Raw genomic sequence first — 18,941 nt, 5'->3', positions numbered from 1 at the left:
CATGGTGAGAGAGGAACTGATGAGTAAGAGAACGGCTGAGTAGGGCAAGCCTGGAAGAGGTTGGTGTCGGGCAGAGCTGGAGAAGAGGGAGAGGCTGGACCATGCCCAAGCTAGACAGCAGGAGCAATGGGAGTTAGTAAGCACATGTGCAGTTTCAAAAGATTTCTTACTTCCAATGAGCAGAAAGGATTGGTGGGGATGTTCAGTTCGGCTCAGTTGCTCAGTCGTGTCTGACTTTGCGATCCCATGGACTGCAGCATGCCAGGCTTCCCTGTCCATCACCAACTCCCAGAGCTTGCTCAAACTCATGGCCATTGAGTCGGTGATGCCATCCAACCATCTCATCCTCTGTTGTCCTCTTCTCCTCCCGCCCTCAATCTTTCCCAGCATCAGGGTCTTTTCAAATGAGTCAGCTGTTCACATCAGGTGGCCAAAGTACTGGAGCCTGAGCTTTAGCATCAGTCCTTTCAGTGAATATTCAGGATTGATTTCCTTTAGGATTGACTTGTTTGATCTCCTTGCAGTCCAAGGGACTCTTAAAAACCCTTCCCAGCACCACAATTCAAAAGCGTCAATTCTTCAGCACTCAGATTTGTTTATGGTGCAACTCTCACCATAGTGTGTGAGATGAGTGCAGTTGTGCAGTAGTGTGGTAGTGGTGGGAGTGTGGAGGGAGTGAAAGAAGTGATAGAGTCAATGAATCAAATCGCCTCTAGAGTCACAGCTAGAAGTCAATAGCTTCCCAACCTGGGGAAGTTTGCAAGCTTCCCATTAGGGAAGTTATTGTGGTGGTCTAAGCAAGACTGGATGGTGGCAGGGGCTCAAGTAATGGTGGTAGTGAAAATGGAGAGACTTGGATGACCTCAACAACTATGAAACAAAATGCCAGAATTTGGAGATGGATGGGATGAAGAGGGTGAAAGGAGAGACGCATTGAGATGACTCTCAGCTTTCTGGATGTGAATAGAGGTGGTGCCATCACCTGAGACAGAGAGCAATAGAAGTCGATCAGGCTGGGGCCTGAAGACAGGGCTGATTTGGGACAGGTTGAGTTTGAAGTGCCCTGTATGTGAAAACCAAAAGGAGTGTCAAGTAGACAATTAAAACTAAGGGTTTGTAGCTCAGAGGAGATGTCTGGCTGGAGATAAGCATCTGTAAGTCAACTGTTGATTGATGGTCATTTACACATGAGTGTGAATAAGACTGTGTGGGAGAAAGTTTAGGGCGGGAAGAGGAACTGGTCTTGGGTCTGATCTTGGGGACCCCAATATTCAGGGCCAAGTGGAGGAGGTTGAGATGGCAAACCATTAATATGAAATGTCCAGAGTAGGCAAACTCAGAGACAGAAAGTAGATTAGCAGCTGAGGGAATTGGGAAGAAAAAGAGAGTGATTGCTAACAGGTATGGGATTTCTTTTTCTTATTATAGTTGATTTGTGATGTTGTGTTAGTTTCAGCTGTACATAGATTCATTCTTTTTTGGATTCTTTTCTCATATAGGTTATCACAGAACACCACGTAGAATTCCCTGTGCTATACAGTAGGTCCCTGTTGGTTATTTATCTTATATAGTAGAGCGTGAATGTTAATCCCAGGTTCTTGATTTATCCCTCTTCCCTGGTATGGGGTTTCTTTTTGAGGTAATGAACATGTTCTAAAACTGATGGTGATGATAGTTGCGCAGCTCTGTGAATATACTAAAAATCATTGAGTTGTACACTTTAAATGGGTGAATTGTATGGCACATGAATTAGTATATCCCAATAATACTACTATTTAAAGTGCAGCTCAGCAAACTCCTCTCACGGTGATTCAAAGGGCAGGCTCAAGTGTCTGCAGCTGGGGAAGGAGGGGGACAAGTTGGGGTGAGGGTGGAAGGGTGGAAGAGAGCAGGGGTGTGGTTGTTGCGGGAGGCTGGCTTGGGAAAGGCAGAGCATGAGTGGAAATCAAGTCAGGCCCTGATAACACAATGGGCCACAGACTATTTCAGAAGGTGGGGTTCTGGTGAAAGCAAAAACCACTTCAATGAAATCAGGTGTCAACCAAAAAGGCTGAGGTTCACTTGAGAAGGGTAAAGTGTTACTTTGCAACTGGTGGTTGAATGTGATCTGCTCACTTGGCCTGGGAGTCTTTTAAGAGAGAAGAATTACAATCTAGGCCAGGGTTGAAATTCTGACACACCTAGCCTCCCCAAAGCCAGCATCCCTGAAGTAGGGAGCTTGAAAAGAGGGCTGCTAACTTTCCCTCAGGAGGGGCCCTGCTGAGAAGTCATACGCCACAGTGCTGGGCCTGTGTGCTCTGGAGCCAGCTGCCTGGATCAAAAGCCTGGCTCCACAACTTACCAGCCACACTGCCTTGGGCAAGCCACCCAATCTCTCTGTGCCTCCATTTTCTCTACTGTTATATGGGGCTAAGGATGGCACCTTCCCCCATCAATAGGATAGTTACAAGGATTAAACCAGATCCTTGGGGAAGGACCTTTAGCACGAGGTCCAGAACATGGGGACACTAGAAGAAGATATTCCCTAAAGTGAGTGACAGGGTCATGTCTGGAACCACAAAACTGGTTGCTGGAGAAGTGGCTGATCCTTGCTAACCCCGAGTGAAGTCTGTGACAGGGAAGAGACAACAGCTGGCTGGGGGTCAGTCAGGTGGCTGGGAAATGGTCTGAAGAGTGTTAGCAGTACATTGCTCAACTTGCCAGTGGGGTTTATACTTCCTGTTTTCCGTGTCTGGAGCCCTGATGCTGGCGCTGCTCGTGTTGGAACATGATCTTTCTTAGCCCCTGGCAGGGAATGCAGAGGCTGAGAAGCAACTCAGTGTGGGCTGGGCTCTTTAGCTTCACACTGTGCCTTTTCTCTCCTAGCAGATTTCAGCTTCCACAAAACACATGTATTCAGTCCTGGTGTGGAAGAGGGGAGGGGGTCCCTAATTCAATTCTACAAGAATGTACTGAGTTTTATGATAGTAGGCACTGTTTTATGAGCCTTTACCAGGGGCCAGGGTAATGGCTAAGAGATTTCTGAGTGCATGAATCCTTATAACAATTCTGGGAGGTAGATACTTCTTTTATACCAATGAAGAAGTTCAGCTCAGTTCAGTCACTCAGTTGTATCCGACTCTTTGCAACCCCATGGACTGCAGCATGCCAGGCTTCCCTGTCTATCACCAAGTCTCAGAGCTTGCTCAAACTCATATCCACTGAGTCAGTGATGCAATCCAACCATCTCATCCTCTGTCGTCCCCTTCTCCTGCCTTCAATCTTTCCCAGCATCAGGGTCTTTTCAAATGAGTCAGCTCTTCGCATCAAGTGGCCAAAGTATTGGAGTTTCAGCTATGGCATCAGTCCTTCCAGTGAATATTCAGGACTGATTTCCTTTAGGATTGACTGGTTTGATCTCCTTGCAGTCCAAGGGACTCTCAAGAGTCTTCTCCAACACCGCAATTCAAAAGCATCAGTTCTTCGGTGCTCAGCTTTCTTTATAGTCCAACTCTCACATCTATACATGACTACCGGAAAAACCATAGCTTTGACTAGATGGACCTTTGTTGGCAAAGTAATGTCTCTGTTTTTTAATATGCTTTATAGGTTTGTCAGGAGAAGGCAATAGCAACCCACTCCAGTACTCTTGCCTGGAAGATCCCATGGATGGAGGAACCTGGTAGGCTGCAGTCCACGGGGTCGTGAAGTCGGACACGACTGAGTGATTTCACTTTCACTTTTCACTTTCATGCATTGGAGAAGGAAATGGCAACCCACTCCAGTGTTCTTGCCTAGAGAATCCCAGGGACGGGAGAGCCTGGTGGGCTGCCGTCTATGGGGTTGCACAGAGTCAGACACAACTGAAGCGACTTAGCAGGTAGGTTTGTCATAGCTTTTCTTCCAAGGAGTGTCTTTTAATTTCATGGCTGCAATCACCACCTGCAGTGATTTTGGAGCCCCCAAAAACATAGTCTCTTACTGTTTCCATTGTTTCCCCATCTATTTGCCATTAAGTGATGGGACCAGATGCCATGATCCTAGTTTTCTGAATGTTAAGTTTTAAGTCAGCTTTTTAACTCTCCTCTTTCACTTTCATCAAGAGGCTCTTTAGTTCTTCTTCACTTTCTGCCATAATGGTGGTATCATCTGCATATCTGAGGTTATTGATATTTCTCCTGGCAATCTTGATTCCAGCTTGTGCTTCATTCAGCCTGGCATTTCAGATGATATACTCTGCATATAAGTTATACTCCTTTTCCTATTTGGAACCAGTCTGTTGTTCCATGTTCATTTCCATGCTTCTTGACCTGCATACAGATTTCTCAGGAGGCAGGCAAGGTGGTCTGGTATTCCCATGTCTTTTCACGGTTTGTTGTGAACCAATCAGGAAACTGAGGCACAAAAAGTTAAGAGTTGTTCGCAAGTTATACAGGAATCTAGTCTGGGCCACCTGACTCCAAAACCCATGCTCTGAACCACTGCATCGTACTGAATGAAACATGCTAGGTTGTGGGAATTAAAAACTGAATACTCTGGGTCCTTGCCTTCCAGGGGTCCATGGTCTAGAGATTCTCTGAACAGGAAGACTAGGAGACCTTGTATCTTCAAACCCTACTCAGAAATCTAACTGAGCATATCCTGACCACATCCAGAATTTACTGAGTTCTTCAGGCCAATTGTCCCCAACAGATCTGCGTCAGGGCTGCATATCAGAAATACCTGGGGAATTTTTCTAAAATCACGAGCCCTGGCACCAGTCCTGACCTGAGTCACAGCCTCTGTGGGTGGAGCATAGACTATCTATCTATTTTTAAAGTTCTCAGGTGACTTAGTAAAGAAACACTGCCAAAACTCACTAACATAGCTTGCAAATTTCAGTATTTTGGCATCCAGCTATATATAACTCTTTATATTCTGAACTTTCTGATATTGGGGATAGGAAAGGCTAGTAACGAACTTCATTAACACACCAGGTAAACTCAGCACCATCCTCATAGACAAATTATGGGAAATTACGTTTTCTGTTTCCTGAATGCCACCAACTCAAGCTGGGCTAGGTTTTGGATCAGCAACTTGTGTAAGTCTCCCGCTTTAGTGAATTCAGCCCAAGGATCGTTGGGGATAGAATGAAGAGAATATGGTGAGACTAATCCTGAAGACCCTGGAGCAGAGCATGGCAACCCACGCTGGTATTCTTGCCTGGAGAATTCCATGAACATAGGAGCCTGGCCGGCTACAGTCCACGGGGTCTCAAAGAGTTGGACACAACTGAAGCAATATAGCACACACGCAGTTCTAAAGAGGATCACCGTGTAAAGTTGAATACGATGTGCACTGCCTAAAGGCATCAGGCTCAGGAGGAAGCTGAGAATTGACACAGCCTGCACAGCATTTATCATGCTGGGGACTTCTGGCTTGGGGCACCTTTTTTTTTTTGGCCACACCACCAGATGTGGGACCTTAGTTCCCCAGGGATCAAACCTGTGCTTTCTACATTGGAAGGTAGAATCTTAATCAGTGGACTGCCAGAGAAGTCCCTGGGGCACCTTTTTGTACCTTATGTGTTATGGAGGATCTGCCCTACAACTCTCCTAGTTTCTCCTTCCCAAAGGCCCATTAAGTCCAAGATATAGCCCCATGGGAAACCCTGGGATGCATTCCACCGTCGTCATCTTCTACTTTTTATGCTCCCAACTCCCTCCCATACAAGCACCAGCAAAGAGCCAAAATCTTCAGAAACATCACATTTGATTGATCATATTTATTCAAAATTACAAAAATAGATATAAATAAAAATACCAGAATATAATTATTAAATATTCAGTGTACAGGAGTGGTCCTCACCTCACTCAGTGAATATTGGATGAATTCAGTTAGAAGGTCAGAAGGGAAAACTGGCCAAGAAAACGTCTATGTGAAACTGAAACTGCAAATTTAGTGCTTCTCACAGTCTGTGCCCTAGAATGATACATTTATACGTATCATCACCTGGGAGGCCCAAGAGGCCCCAGGAGTGACCCACGACTTCTCTAAACAGGCTATTCTGTATGACGTCACATCCAGACAATTTGGGGAAGTATCTAGACTTGCAGTCAGACACAGAACACCAGCTCTTACACTGACACAGCTTGCACACAAGTGTGCAAACATACACACGCATATGTAACGTTTCCTGATACATTCATGGAATGTCAGAGCCCTTCCCTCAAGTCATTAGTGTCTCTACTCTCCAAACCATTGTTCTTTCATTGGTTGAGCTCTCTCAAGAGACCTCAGTTGTGTCATACTTCCTAATTGGGAAATTATTCATTTCCCAACCGTGACCTTGGCCCACTGCCAGGGAGCTGGGTCTCCTTCCACCTATGCACAGGAGATGCCATTTTTAACTCCAGGAAGCTTTAGTCCAGAAATGGACAATACCATCCCGGTTCAGGACCACCCTTCCATCCTGATCAGGAAGGATCTGGGCATCCAGCACCCAGACCATATCTGAGGGTAAGTCTACTGTCGTTCACCCTGGGGGTAGCACAAGCAAAACCACCTCTGCAGGGTCCATCTTCCTCAGTCTCTTCCTTAATATAGCTGTGCAGCTGGCCCTACTGAAAAAATGATGGTCAGCATGGGAGTGGGTGGTGCTTTCCTTGGTTGTCTGGGGTCCTTCACAGGCCAAGGTCAATCTCTCCCCTGGTGTGAGTGTAGATCCAGGGCAGGAATTTTGAGACCCTTGTGTAGACTCCTGGCTTGTCCTTCATGGCACATTCACGGCCCCAGCTCACAATCCCAGTCAGGGTCAGGCGGCCTTGGATGGTACAGACCAGCGGGCCTCCTGAGTCTCCCTGTTAAGCCAAAGACACAAAAGGTGAGTCCTAGGAGAAGTGAGAAGGGGGCCAATCATGCCAAAGAGAGAAAAGAGAGTTTCCTAGAGTCAAAGTCCTTAGTGACTCCCCATTTCCTACCACATCAAGTTTAAAACTCCTCTGCTTGCCTTTCAAAGTCCTGTTATCTACAATTCCATCTACATTTTCAGACCCTATACTTCTCCTTCCCATCCCAAGATATGCCGTAGTCATTCTCATTTTTATATCTTGCAAACTGAAATGCTCCCTAGTCTTCCCTCTGCTTCCCTATGGATTAAGAGTTACATTCTTTCTCTCTAAAGCGCCCCCCACCATGGCCATGACCTTCTAGTTGGTGCTCACCTCCTTCTTCTAAACAGCTGATCAGTTATAATTCACATGACACTCTGAGCACTGCATTGTAGTATAATTTTCTATTGTTTTCTCTTTCTTATGGTCTTAGTCCCTGTCCCTTTCTGAGTCTGAAGTGCCTAGCACAGAGCCAGGCTCTTGACAAATGTTTGGAACCGCGGTCCTGGTCCTGGCTTCTTGGGACTTTGACTGGAGAGAGACTCCCCAAAGTTGATAGGAAAAAGCCCAGAAGCCCTGGGAGACCAGTGTGATGGAGAGAGATGCTTGGAATTCTCACCTGGCAGGAATCTGTTTCCCACTGTGGGTCAGCCGCACACAGCATTTTGTCAGTGACTTCAGTGCCATAGTAGTGGGGCTGCTGACATTCCTCATGGGAAACCAGATTCACAAAAGTCATTTTCAGCTGCTCTGGGTAGAGATAGTCAGCTGGATGGAGGAAACAGGGAGGAATTTATGTTAAGATGTGTCTGTCCAGTCTGCACACTGGGGCTCTGTCAGGGAGGGGGCCAAAAAGTGTCCCTACCAGGGAAAGCCCTTATTTTTTCCCCCACCCAAAATCTAGGTCTTTACCGCACCTGTAGTCCCTCACCCCTCACCCATTTAACTTTATGGCTCATCAGTTCCTAAACAATGCTCCCTACTCCATCCCTGGACCTATGTGCTGCTTCCACCGTGCTCCCATCTCTTTCTCCACAGTCCTCCCTTGATCAAGCTGAGTTCACTTCCAGGCTACAACACATTCCCGAGGACCCTCTTAGCCAGACCCAAATGTCACTTACAGGGATTCTCTTTTCCGAAGCCAGTGATCTCACACCTTGTGCCAAAACGGGCATCTCCATATAGTGGGGGCAGGCAGATGGTTTGTATGGACCGGGAGGGCTGTGCACATTGGCCTCTGCTGGTACGGATCTTCAGCAAGGCTAGGGGAGCAGGAAGGAGGCAGAGGAGAAAGATCACCACATGGTCAGGTGGTTACCATCACTCCCCTCCAAACCCTGAAGCTGTCTGTTCCTGCATCAGTTAAGGTCAGAAGCATCCTGGGAGGTCTGCTGGTAGCCTGTTACCTAAAACAAGCCTATTCTGTTCCATGCTTCAAGGGTTTTGTTCCAGTTGCTGACAGAGGCTTAGACAGCTAGGGCTACTGCATACAGCTGTATGGCTTTTTTCCTGCAGAAAGCCCTGGCAGAGGTCGTTGGGCTGAAACCAGCCCCAATACCCTCTCCAAGTTCTATATCCTGGTGGGCGTCCCAGTCCAAGCTATTGCCACCCAGCGGAGGCTCCCTGTTTGGAAATTCAGGGACTCTATAGAGAAGCAGCAGACCCCTCGTTTTTTTCACTCTGAACCCTTCCCTACCACTCCCTTTAAAGCAGGGTCTTCAAGTTCCCCTACAACCGCAACCTCCCACTCAGGTCTCTCCAGATCCCCTTCCCCCAGCTATCATCACTGGGCAGATGAGGGTTCTCCACTCACCAATATCGTTGTGGTGAGCAAGGCTGTCTGCACTGTAGTCCTCATGCAAGATGAGCTTTTCCACCTCAAACTTCATCTCCCCAAGTGTGTCGGAGTTAAGCTTTGAACGACCCAGGTAGACAATGTAGTCCTCCTTCTTTGGGTGATTACTGTGGGGAGATTTGTCAGACAGTCTGACCCTATGAGATCCTGTCAGTTTCCCCTCCCCACCACAATGACCTGGGAGCATCACCTCTCCCCAGGGCCCTGGGCCATGTAGAGAGAGGCTGAGGGATTAGAAATAAGGGGAATCTTTTGGTGGGAAGGAGGAAGGGATTCGTTTGGGCAGAAGGGTCAGGGGCAAAAAACAAGGAACATACGTGAAGCAGTGTGTGGCGCTGACCACCCAGCAGGGACTGATGAGACTGCCACCGCACAAGTAGGTAACAGAGCCTCCCCGATGTCTCCTATAGATGGCTGCAAACCAAGGCTGGCTCTCGATGGTGGTGAACTCTCCCCCAACAATCTTAAAGCGAGGCCTCAGAGCCTTCTGGCCACATTGGAACTCTACTTTCTCCTTAGGAGAGGAGGGACTTTTTCCTGGAGGAGAAAGAAAGGGATGTCTTGGGCAGGGAGGTAGGGTAAAGTGTTTTGCTCCTGGTCCTCTGACCACCCAGTTTTCAGGGCCAGGCAGGCCTCCCTCCTCATCCCTCCTGTGATGCAATAAGGGAACGTAGGAGTTTGTCACCTTCCACCCCACCATCATAAACAGGCCAGTGACACTCACCAGCAGAGCAGTCCTGCACCATGCACTCCTGGACAAACTGCTTTAGGCCAACCTGCACATAGCACCAGGGCCTTCTCTGATTGTCTGGGTTCCTGGCAACATAGAGGGGAGGAGGGTGTCATTCCAAGCCAAATTGCCTTTTCTGTATCTTCCCCTTCAGAGAAGACTCAACCAATGGCCTTGATTTTCTCATACTATGGCCAGCACTTGGCAAATAGGATAGTAACAAGGATTTCTGTGAGGCCAAGGTCCTTGCTACCCCCACTCACCACTTACCTGCAATAATTGTGTTTCCCCAGGCCCAGCTGAATGGCATCAGATCTGTGGGCATGGTACATTTTCAGAAGGACGGTGGCAGAGTCCCAGGCCAGGCAGGGCCGGCCTCTGAGGTCTGTGTTGGCCTTCCCTCGGTAAGAGTGACCATTCCCCTGATAGCAGGTTTTTGATGTATCTGTGGAAGAATGTGAGGATGAGAATATTAGAGAAGGAAGTTCAGACAGGCATTTCAGAGAACTTGCCAGGCCTCAGATGATTTCAGTGAGACAGAAGATCCTAGAAAGGGGCTTTTTCCACCCTCATCTTACATTTGTGCAGCCCCAGCTTCATGAGCTGAGAAGGCAATGGCACCCTACTCCAGTACTCTTGCCTGGAAAATCCCATGGATGGAGGAGCCTGGTGGGCTGCAGTCCATGGGGTGGCTAAGAGTCAGACACGACTGAGCAACTTCACTTTCACTTTTCACTTTCATGCATTGGAGAAGGAAATGGCAACCCACTCCAGTGTTCTTGCCTGGAGAATCCCAGAGACGGGGGAGCCTGGTGGGCTGCCGTCTGTGGGGTCGCACAGAGTCGGACACGACTGAAGCGACTCAGCAGCAGGAGCAGCAGCTTCATGAGACAGTGTGTTCACTGTACATCACATGGGGGTGAAGATGCCCTCTGCTCCACCTCCTAACTCCTGCCTGCTCTTGCATCCTACCCATGTCTCCCTGCCCCCAAATCACTGGTACCCCTGCCCCCTCCCAGTTAGAGTCAGGACCCCCATACCTATCTCACAGTATTCCCCTTGGAATTTCTTTGGGCAACTGCATCGCTGAATGTTGGAGAAGTACTTGTAGGACACACATTTTCCTCCATTCAGACAGCCACAGTCCGCTGGAAAACACAAAGGTTGGAGGGTAGGCAAGGAGCGTGGGAGTAGGCCAGGGGAGAGCCAGCCTTGAAGCAAGAACAGGGAGGGGCTGCCCCCTGAGGCTTTCCCAAGATATCTGCGCGAGGGGTAGATACTCACATACACCAGACTCTTTATGAACTTCATTGCTGCCCTGGAAGAGATAGGGGAGTGGGGGAGAGAAAGTTCATCAAAGGTTCCATGTTCCTGAGAGCCCAGAGTGAAGATGAACTGGCTCCAATCCCAAAACTCACCCTCCCTCCAGTTGCCTCTCTCCTCACCCTGTTCATGTCTAACTAGCTCTCATATGGAAGATCATAGGTTTCCAGCAGGGAGAAATGGACTGACTCAAATAAGCTTCACAAATCAGGTGCCAGCAGGTTGGGGCAGTCCCTGCGGCTTCTTCTTCCCCTGGCAGCAAGTGCAAGCTCCCCAGTTCTCAAGGCCCCAATGCCACGCCTGTCCTTTTTCCCTGTTTGGCTCTACTGTTGATGAATTTTGGAGGATTCCAGCTCCCTATGCAGCCCCTTCCTTCCCCTGCGCTGTTCGGGGGTCTTGCAAGCCGCCTCCCTCCACCTACAGTCAAAGCAAGGAAGCCACTCACATCAGAGTCGCTCACGACCAGGGCACAGACGAGCAGGCATGCCAACAGGACCCTCATGGTGGCAAGGCTGGGGCTCTAGACAGGAGCTCTGCATGGGAAGGAGAAGTCAGGGGACGAAGCGGAGGAGCGTGAAGGCGGACGGGGTGGATTACTGCAGTTCAGGGCTGGAGCCCTTAGGTTCCCTCCCAGGCCTGGCCCGTCTCTCCTCTCTGGAGGTTCAGGGGGTCGTGGCGCAGCCTGGACCCGCCGCTGCAGGGGGATACATGGGCACGGGACACGGTGACTCAGCGCGCAGACGCAGCCGAGCCGGGGCAGACGGTAAGGGGAAGTAAAGCCGGCACGAGCGGGGTCCCCCGCATCCACTCTGCGCTCTCAGGGAGGCTCACACTCACCCGCGGCTACGGCCAGAGGGGCGCAGGACCTGGACTGTAGGGACTTGTAGGCACTCTGATGCTCCGCCGGGGTCTAGGGCTCCAGTCTCTGCGCTGTGCTGCCAGCCGGCACTGCAGGCTCTATATTAGGACTCGCCCCAGTTCTGGCCCCGCCCCAGCCCGGGATCGCCCCGTCCGCTCCCTTCCCTCCCCTGCCCTGCGGGCCAGCCGCCACTTGGACCCCGCAGGCTTCCACAACCGAAACTGTGAGGGGCAGCGCGGTCCCCAGTGGAGGGGACGAACCAGGTCTGAACCTAGAGATGGAGAGGTAACTAAATTCACCGCCCCCTCCTTCCATTCACCTGGCCTGGGCCCGCCGGGTGCAGCACCCCTCCACCTCCCGAACTGCCAAAAGGAGAGGCGCTAGGGAGACTGTCCCCTACAGTAAACCAGCTCTTCTCCACCCTCGGCCTCCAACTGCCTAGGACAGAGATTCGGACCCCTGGGCTTAGGGGCATAGCTCGCAGCTCACACAGCTGTAAAGTCTTTCTCGATGTGAAACAGACCAAAAAAAAACCCAAAACCCTGCTTACTGGGGCTGCCCCTGTAGTATGCCGGCTTCTCCAAAATCAAGACAACCAGTGGATAAGACAAGCTGAGTTTATTGCTTACTGCAGTAAGGCAGTTTGGTCGTGACAGGGGGTGGGGGGAGGGCGTCGGATTTTATTGAGAATTTGCAGTTTGATTGGGCTTCCCCTGTGGCTTAGCTGGTAAAGAATCCGCCTGCAATGCGGGAGATCCAGGTTCGATCCCTGAGTTGGGAAGATCCCTGGAGAAGGGAAAGGCTACCCACTCCAGTAATATGGCCCGAAGAATTCCGTGGACTAGTCCCCGGGTCGCAAAGAGTTGGACACGACTGAGCGACTTTCACTTTGGCAGTTTGATTTAAGGGAGGTCTTTGAAAGTGAGGGCTTGATAAGGACTGGATAAGAATCCTGCTATGATTTTGTAGGATTGTGAGGACAGGGCTTCCAAGGGCTTCCCACTCGCATGAGTGGCATAGTACCTATCCGCGAATGCAGGAGACAGAAGAGACTTGGATTGGATCCCCCGAGGGCATGGCTGCCTCTCCAGTATTCTTGCCTGGAGAATCTCCATAGAGAGAGGACACAGGAAGGTTAGTCCATAAAGTTCCAAAGAGACAGGACTGAGGCGATTTTACACTCACAGACGTGAGAATAATGTCTTAGGGCACAAACTGTCGATGCTTTCTGTTGAAGTTTTGATGTGTCTTCCAGGAAGTTCCTCTAATGAACCATCCATAGTATTGTCACTTAATAAGGACAATATAAGAATAAAGCCTTCTTAATGTAGAAACTTGTTTTCACCTCTGAGGAAAGGAATTGGGAAACTGGAGGACAAGAATAAGAAGATTTATTTTTCACTATATGGCCTTTTACACTGTTAAATTTTTGAACATATCCTTGTATATCACCCATTCCAAAAAGATAATTACAGTTTTCAATGCATGTTTATTTAGTATTCTATATCATAAAACCTTGTTTCTACTAAGATAAAATAATTGCTCATCAAGTAAGATTGGTCTTCAGAAAGACCATGTGTAAAGAACTCTACTTATGCTTCCTGCCTGACGGCAAGTGCACAGTTGTGTACACACACACAACTCCATGCATATACACCTATCTCTCAGGCAGAGCTGAAGAACCACAGTAGGGACTCTGGAGTTCAGTCACCCCCATCCCTTTCCCCTAGTGTTGGGAACCAGGGCTTGGGGTCACCTGAATCCACCCTGTCACCTCAGTGGAAGGGGAGGAGGCTAAATCCTCCCAAGGCTTAGGAGAAGAGGCCACTGGGAGGCTCAAAGAGGCGTAAGGTTTGGTCCCTCTCCCTGCCTAGTGTTAAAGGCTCAGTCATGTCTGACTCTTTGCCACCCCATGGACTGTAGCCTCTGTCTATGGGATTTCCCAGGCGAAAATACTGGAGTGGGTAGCCATTCCCTTCTCCAGGGGATCTCCCCCAATCCAGGGATTGAACCTGGGTCTCCCGCATTATGGGCAGATTCTTTACCATCTGAGCCACCAGAGGCCTACAGCATTTTGCTGCCTGGCAAACCTGGACCTTGGGTCTGGGTTCACCTGAGAGGGGTAGGAGAGAGTACCAGGAGAGCAGGAAGAAGGAAAGCCTCTTTGCTCTGATCCAGCCAGAGGTCTCAGGATTCTGGCCTCTGCCTGGGGAAAGTAAAAGCTCACTATCCAGCTCGTGAGGCCAGTGACCCACCGTCTTCTGGAGAGATTTTCTGTGCCCAGCTCTGAGCTACCAGCCTCACGTTCTGAGTCAGAATGCTAGAGGCCTCCGAACCAGCTTTGCTACTTCCTCTAGAAGATCTTGGTATGTTTTGTTTGGAGTTAGAACCCACTAATTGTAAATAAATGCGATCAAAATGTAAACAGAGATGTTGCTGCCTGAGGACTTACCCCGAAACTTGTAGGTTAGTTATCAGGAAATTCCCAGCTGACTCTTGTGATTCACAGCACACTCCCGGCAGCTCTCATGACTTCAGATTACTTGGCTGGAGGCTGTCATGCTGATGCTAAGAGCAGGATGACCTCATTTCCTCCCGGACAAAGAGACTTGGAGACCGTTATGCACCATGACACTCCTCTTCCCCCTCCTTCCTGTTGTGGCCTCTTCACCTAGTTGAACAATCCTAGAGCCTCTGTGAAGACAGAATTTCTTTTCCACTTTGTGACCATTGGTGCTCTCTGAAATCTGTGTTCATCTTTTGGTGCAGTCATCTTGTAATTCTTTTAGGGCAGACACTACGTCTTAAGTATCTTTCTCTCCCTCAGCACCTGATGCACGCCTTGTTCACCTAGGTGCTTTATTATGAAGGAATCCATGAACAAGTGAGAACAAAGCATTCGGGGGCTCCCTAGAAGTTTCCCTCCTCCTCTTTGTCTTTTCTTTTTTGCCTTGCCATAAAAAAATAGTCCTGACATAATTTCTGTCTTTTGCTAAAAAGCACCTTGATACAAACCCTTCCTCTTTAAACTCAGAGCCGCCTTACATAGCTGGGAATTGTTTTTCCCATTCTGTAAATGAGGAAAATGAGGTGGAGAGAAGAGACATAACTGATAAGTGGCAAAGCAAGAGCTAGAATCTAGATTTTCTCACCCTTGGTCCTGTGCTCTATACCTCACTGCTTCCAAAGAGAAGGATTCAGAACAGAAGACTCTGAATAGAAGGATCAGATGATGTAAGATGTTCCCGCTTCGGTGAGCCCTCTTACTGGCTTTGGAGACTTCCTTCTAGAAACACACCTCAGACTATGAACTCTGAGCTCCTGGGAGGCCCCAGCTATAATATGCGTTAGTCCCTTGCCTGAATTCCTGAAACTAACTTAGTGGTCTAAGGTATCTGAAGTTTCTATCCAGTGTGAGAAAATAAGGAACTGAATATATGTGGTTTCATTCTGTTCCTGACTCTCAGAGTAAAACCAACCTCCTCCTTCCACATCTCAGCAGTCCAGATCCCTCAAGTTAGATGTGGCAAAAAGAGACTAATGGAGAGGCGCTGTTTCCTGGAGAGACTCATAAAAAAAGCAGGCAGATGCCAAGTGTGCAAGGAGGACCAGGATACCGAACTTGGCCCTGAGATTGTGTCTAGGAAGCTAGCCCACTGAAGGGCTATTTTCTGACTAGCAGGACCCAAAAGGAAGTTCATGTCGAGTCACAGGATGTTTTCCTGGGTTTCTATACCAAGAGTATTCAACTTGGTACTGTGTATAAAGTACAGTGTCTAGCCACAGGTCAGCCACATCCAAGCCGATTGACCTCAGGGCAAGATATTTAATTCTTTGGGTCTCAGTTGCCCATGTACAAAAAGAGGCAACGCCTGCCCTGCCTGTGCCTCACTTTGCCGATTGAATGAGGTCACAGACGTGGGTGAAATCATTCGTTCATTCTTTTATTAAATCACTCAGTATTTATCATGGGCCTTGTGTGTGTCAGGCAGAGTTCTAGATGCTAGAGACTCACGGATGAAATTTGTAAACTATAATTCCTACCTCAAATGCTTGTGCCTTCCTGTCTATGACTCTCCTGGCTCAGAAGTCCAGATCATTCCTGGGACTTCATCCCAGGATTCCAGTCAAGTGGCAATGCTACGTCCTTAGCCAACAGTTCCCAGCAACAGGCCAGCTGTGTGCGCTGCTCATCCCCACAGCGCTGACTCCCACTCTCTCCGTCTCCTCTTTAGTTGTCCGTGGACTGAAACTCTTCTTTCTCTCACACTCATGGGACCGACAGATTCCTCTGCAGTTCTGGGAAGGAGGTACTGAATGCTGGTCGCATAATTTCCTTGGGTCTGAAGACATGTTGGGTCTCTCTGCATGTTTAATGCTAAGGGGGAAGATACTGTTTCACAGTAGGCACTGGAAGCCACGTCTGGGGCCTGTAACATGATAGGGGAGTTGCTGGAGCTGCTAGGCCCCCAGTGGCCTGTGGAAAGAGTAGGGCGGGGGAAGCCACATACTTGCTTCCTTACTCATAGAAAGCAAAAAGCCCAGGGGCTATACCCTGAGGTTATACTCAGTGAACAAAGGGGCCAAGTTGGACCCTCCAGCATCATCTTATGAACCCTACCCTTTCTCATCATTTCTGCCTCATCATCTCTGGTCCAATTCCTAGCCCCACCCAAGCCAGTAAGCTCAGACGTCTGAATGAATTACTTTGAGCCTTGGCCAGATTTTCCTTTGTCCCTAATTTAAATCTGGTTACTTCCTAAATCAGGAACTTATTACTTCGAAGAGTGCTGGTCATGGCTTTCCAGACCTTTTGGATTCTGAGGCCACCTACCAGAAACAAAGCTAGGCCCTGGTCCTAGGACTTCTGCTTGGAGCCCAGAACACCTTGCTGGATGCAATAGCTTCTTGCTGCTGCTGCTGCTGCTGCTGCTACTGCTGCTGCTGCTGCTGCTGCTGCTAAGTCGCTTCAGTCGTGTCCAACTCTGTGCGACCCCATAGACGGCAGCCCACCAGGCTCTGCCGTCCCTGGGATTCTCCAGGCAAGAACACTGGAATGGGTTGCCATTTCCTTCTCCAATGCATGAAAGTGAAAAGGGAAAGTGAAGATGCTCAGCCGTGTCCCACTCTTCACTACCCCATGGACTGCAGCCTACCAAGCTCCTCCATCCATGGGATTTTCCAGGCAAGAGTACTGGAGTGGGTTGCCATTGCCTTAGCTGGAAGCTAAAAGGGATTCCAGAAACAAAGGACTAGAATGGGAAACCAAAAACTGATGGGTTTGCTAAAAACTGCCAAGAAGTCAATGCCATTAAAGGAAGTACATTCAACTAGGAGTTAGCATATTCAAAACTATTGTTCAGAAGAAAACCAACATAACATCCACAGCCTATATGAGGTATAATTTCATGAGTTTAGGACACTCATAAGCTGCATCCTATAACTCTGCCTTTAACACAAATGCAGCACTTCCCTTTCCATTACACAGAGAGGAAAATAGAGGGCTGAAGAAAGGAAGTGAATCATCTGAGTTCATTCACTGAAAATGATGAGATTCAGAATTCACCAATTTTGAGGAACCTCATGACACATTTCCCCCCCTCCCCTCCTATTCTGAATCTGCTCTCCTCCCTTCCTGACCACCCTCAATCCCCACCCTCAGTCTCTTTGTCTTCCTACCCACCTGTGGAAGGTGTTTCTTTTCTCCAAACGGTGATTGATAACAGTGTGATGAGGCAGCCAAGTTCTGGGGAGAAGTCAGTCCCCTTTTAGAAGATACTAGAGGATGAAATGTATGGAAGTCTGTGAGAAGAGAGGGCAGGGGGCATGGCAGAAAGCCCCTGAAAGAGATCTGTGTGCAGAGTGAAGAGAAGGAATAGTATGTAGATAATCTAACCAGGAGGCTCGTGTTTACTCTGAGAACAGTGTTGGTAGTAATATGACAGAAACTAAAGAGGAAGTCTTTTCTCTCCAAGGGGATATGATAATCTATTCCTTGTTGAAGATAGATTATAATAGCCAACTTATATTGCTTATATTCATTTTATTTTTCTGGCTTTTCCAGTGGCTCAGCGGTAAAGAATCTATCTGCAATACAAGAGACATGTGTTTGATCCCTGGATCGGGAAGATCCCCTGGAGGAGGGTATAGCAACCTGCTCCAGTATTCTTGCCTGGAGAATCCCATGGACAGAGGAATCTGGCAGACTACAGTCCACGGGGTCACAAAGAATCAGACACAACTAAAGCGACTGAGCTGCATCAGCATTTTTTCAGTGTTATCAACAACCTTTAAGGAAGGTACTATTGGGACTTCCCTGCTGGTCCTGTGGTTAAGACTCTCAGCTCCCAGTGCAGGGGGCCCAGGGAACTAGATCTCACATGCTGCAGCTAAGACCTGGTGCAGCCAAATAAATGAATAAATATTAAAAAAAAAAAAAGGAAGGTACTATTAATATCACCCTTTTATGGATGAGAAAACTGAGGCTCCCAGAGTTTAAGCAGTTTACCCATGGTCACGCTGCAGGCAAATGGTAGAGCTGAGACTCACACCCAGGGTTGGTTGATTCCCGGGTTTGGAGAACTACCTCTGAGGCAATATCATATTTAGTCAGGAAGGTGGAGATCCTAGTCCTTTTACCTAATATCCCTACTCTAACCCCATGGTGCCATCCCAGAGTGTCCCCAGTAGTCCAAGTCATGTCTGGGTTGAGTCCTATCTGTGCAGCTTGAGCCAGACTGAAAAAATGTTCCTCCTTTTGCTTAATAAACCCAGCCATGGCCGTATCTGCAGGGTCCAGTCAGAGAAGTTCATTGGGTCTTCTGTATGTGCTTATTTTTCTGTGTAGCTCTCTAGAAGCATCAAAGGTGAGTTTTTTTCTTTTTCAAAACTGTTATTCACCTATATTTATATGATGGAGATACCTAGGATTTTTCTGTGGCAAAATAACAATAGCATCTCTACACTGAGCATGCATTTTATTTAGCAGGCATTGAGTAATCATCCTGTGTGCATTCTCTCATTTAATCCTCAGTGAAGGAGATACAGTTTTGACCCCTCAGATAAGGAAACTGAGGCCCTGAGAGGTTTAGAACACACAGCCAAGTCAATATCAGTAGTGTTGTCCGTTTACCTCTTTCTGAGGGGGGGAAAATACCCTGTTAGTAAGTTCCTCGAAAATCTGTAGTAATAAATATTACTAATGTTATGTTTCCCCACCTTGTCTTAAATGTTTTAAGAATTACAAAATCTCAAGTAACTTCTTAGGAAATTCTGATTCATTAAGTCCAGAAGTGGGTTCAGGAATCTTATTCTTTATATACATCC

The 18,941-nt window shown here is 48.2% G+C and overlaps 1 protein-coding gene and 1 long non-coding RNA gene across 3 annotated transcripts; one reads left to right on the top strand and one right to left on the bottom strand.

Moving 5' to 3' along the window:
* Nucleotides 1–5,737: 5,737 nt before the first annotated feature.
* PLAU (plasminogen activator, urokinase) lies at nucleotides 5,738–11,690 on the bottom strand (the record flags this gene model as incomplete). Its single annotated transcript, NM_001163593.1, is given in 11 exon segments — nucleotides 5,738–6,818; nucleotides 7,468–7,616; nucleotides 7,970–8,110; nucleotides 8,662–8,810; nucleotides 9,021–9,240; nucleotides 9,428–9,519; nucleotides 9,704–9,878; nucleotides 10,474–10,581; nucleotides 10,718–10,751; nucleotides 11,202–11,289; nucleotides 11,594–11,690. Coding segments are annotated over 10 exon segments (1,302 nt in total). The 5' UTR covers nucleotides 11,259–11,289; nucleotides 11,594–11,690.
* A 95-nt stretch (nucleotides 11,691–11,785) lies between these two features.
* LOC132658650 (uncharacterized) lies at nucleotides 11,786–18,400 on the top strand. 2 transcript variants are annotated; one of them, XR_009598555.1, is made up of 3 exons: nucleotides 11,786–11,900; nucleotides 15,851–15,925; nucleotides 17,680–18,400. It is a non-coding gene; the product is annotated as an uncharacterized LOC132658650 (long non-coding RNA). The 2 variants fall into 2 exon arrangements; XR_009598554.1 differs by lacking the exon at nucleotides 15,851–15,925.
* Nucleotides 18,401–18,941: the final 541 nt, after the last annotated feature.

This window comes from Ovis aries, chromosome 25, assembly GCF_016772045.2.
Source record: "Ovis aries strain OAR_USU_Benz2616 breed Rambouillet chromosome 25, ARS-UI_Ramb_v3.0, whole genome shotgun sequence".
NCBI lineage: Eukaryota > Metazoa > Chordata > Mammalia > Artiodactyla > Bovidae > Ovis > Ovis aries.
This window is presented reverse-complemented; position numbering and strand designations above follow the sequence as displayed.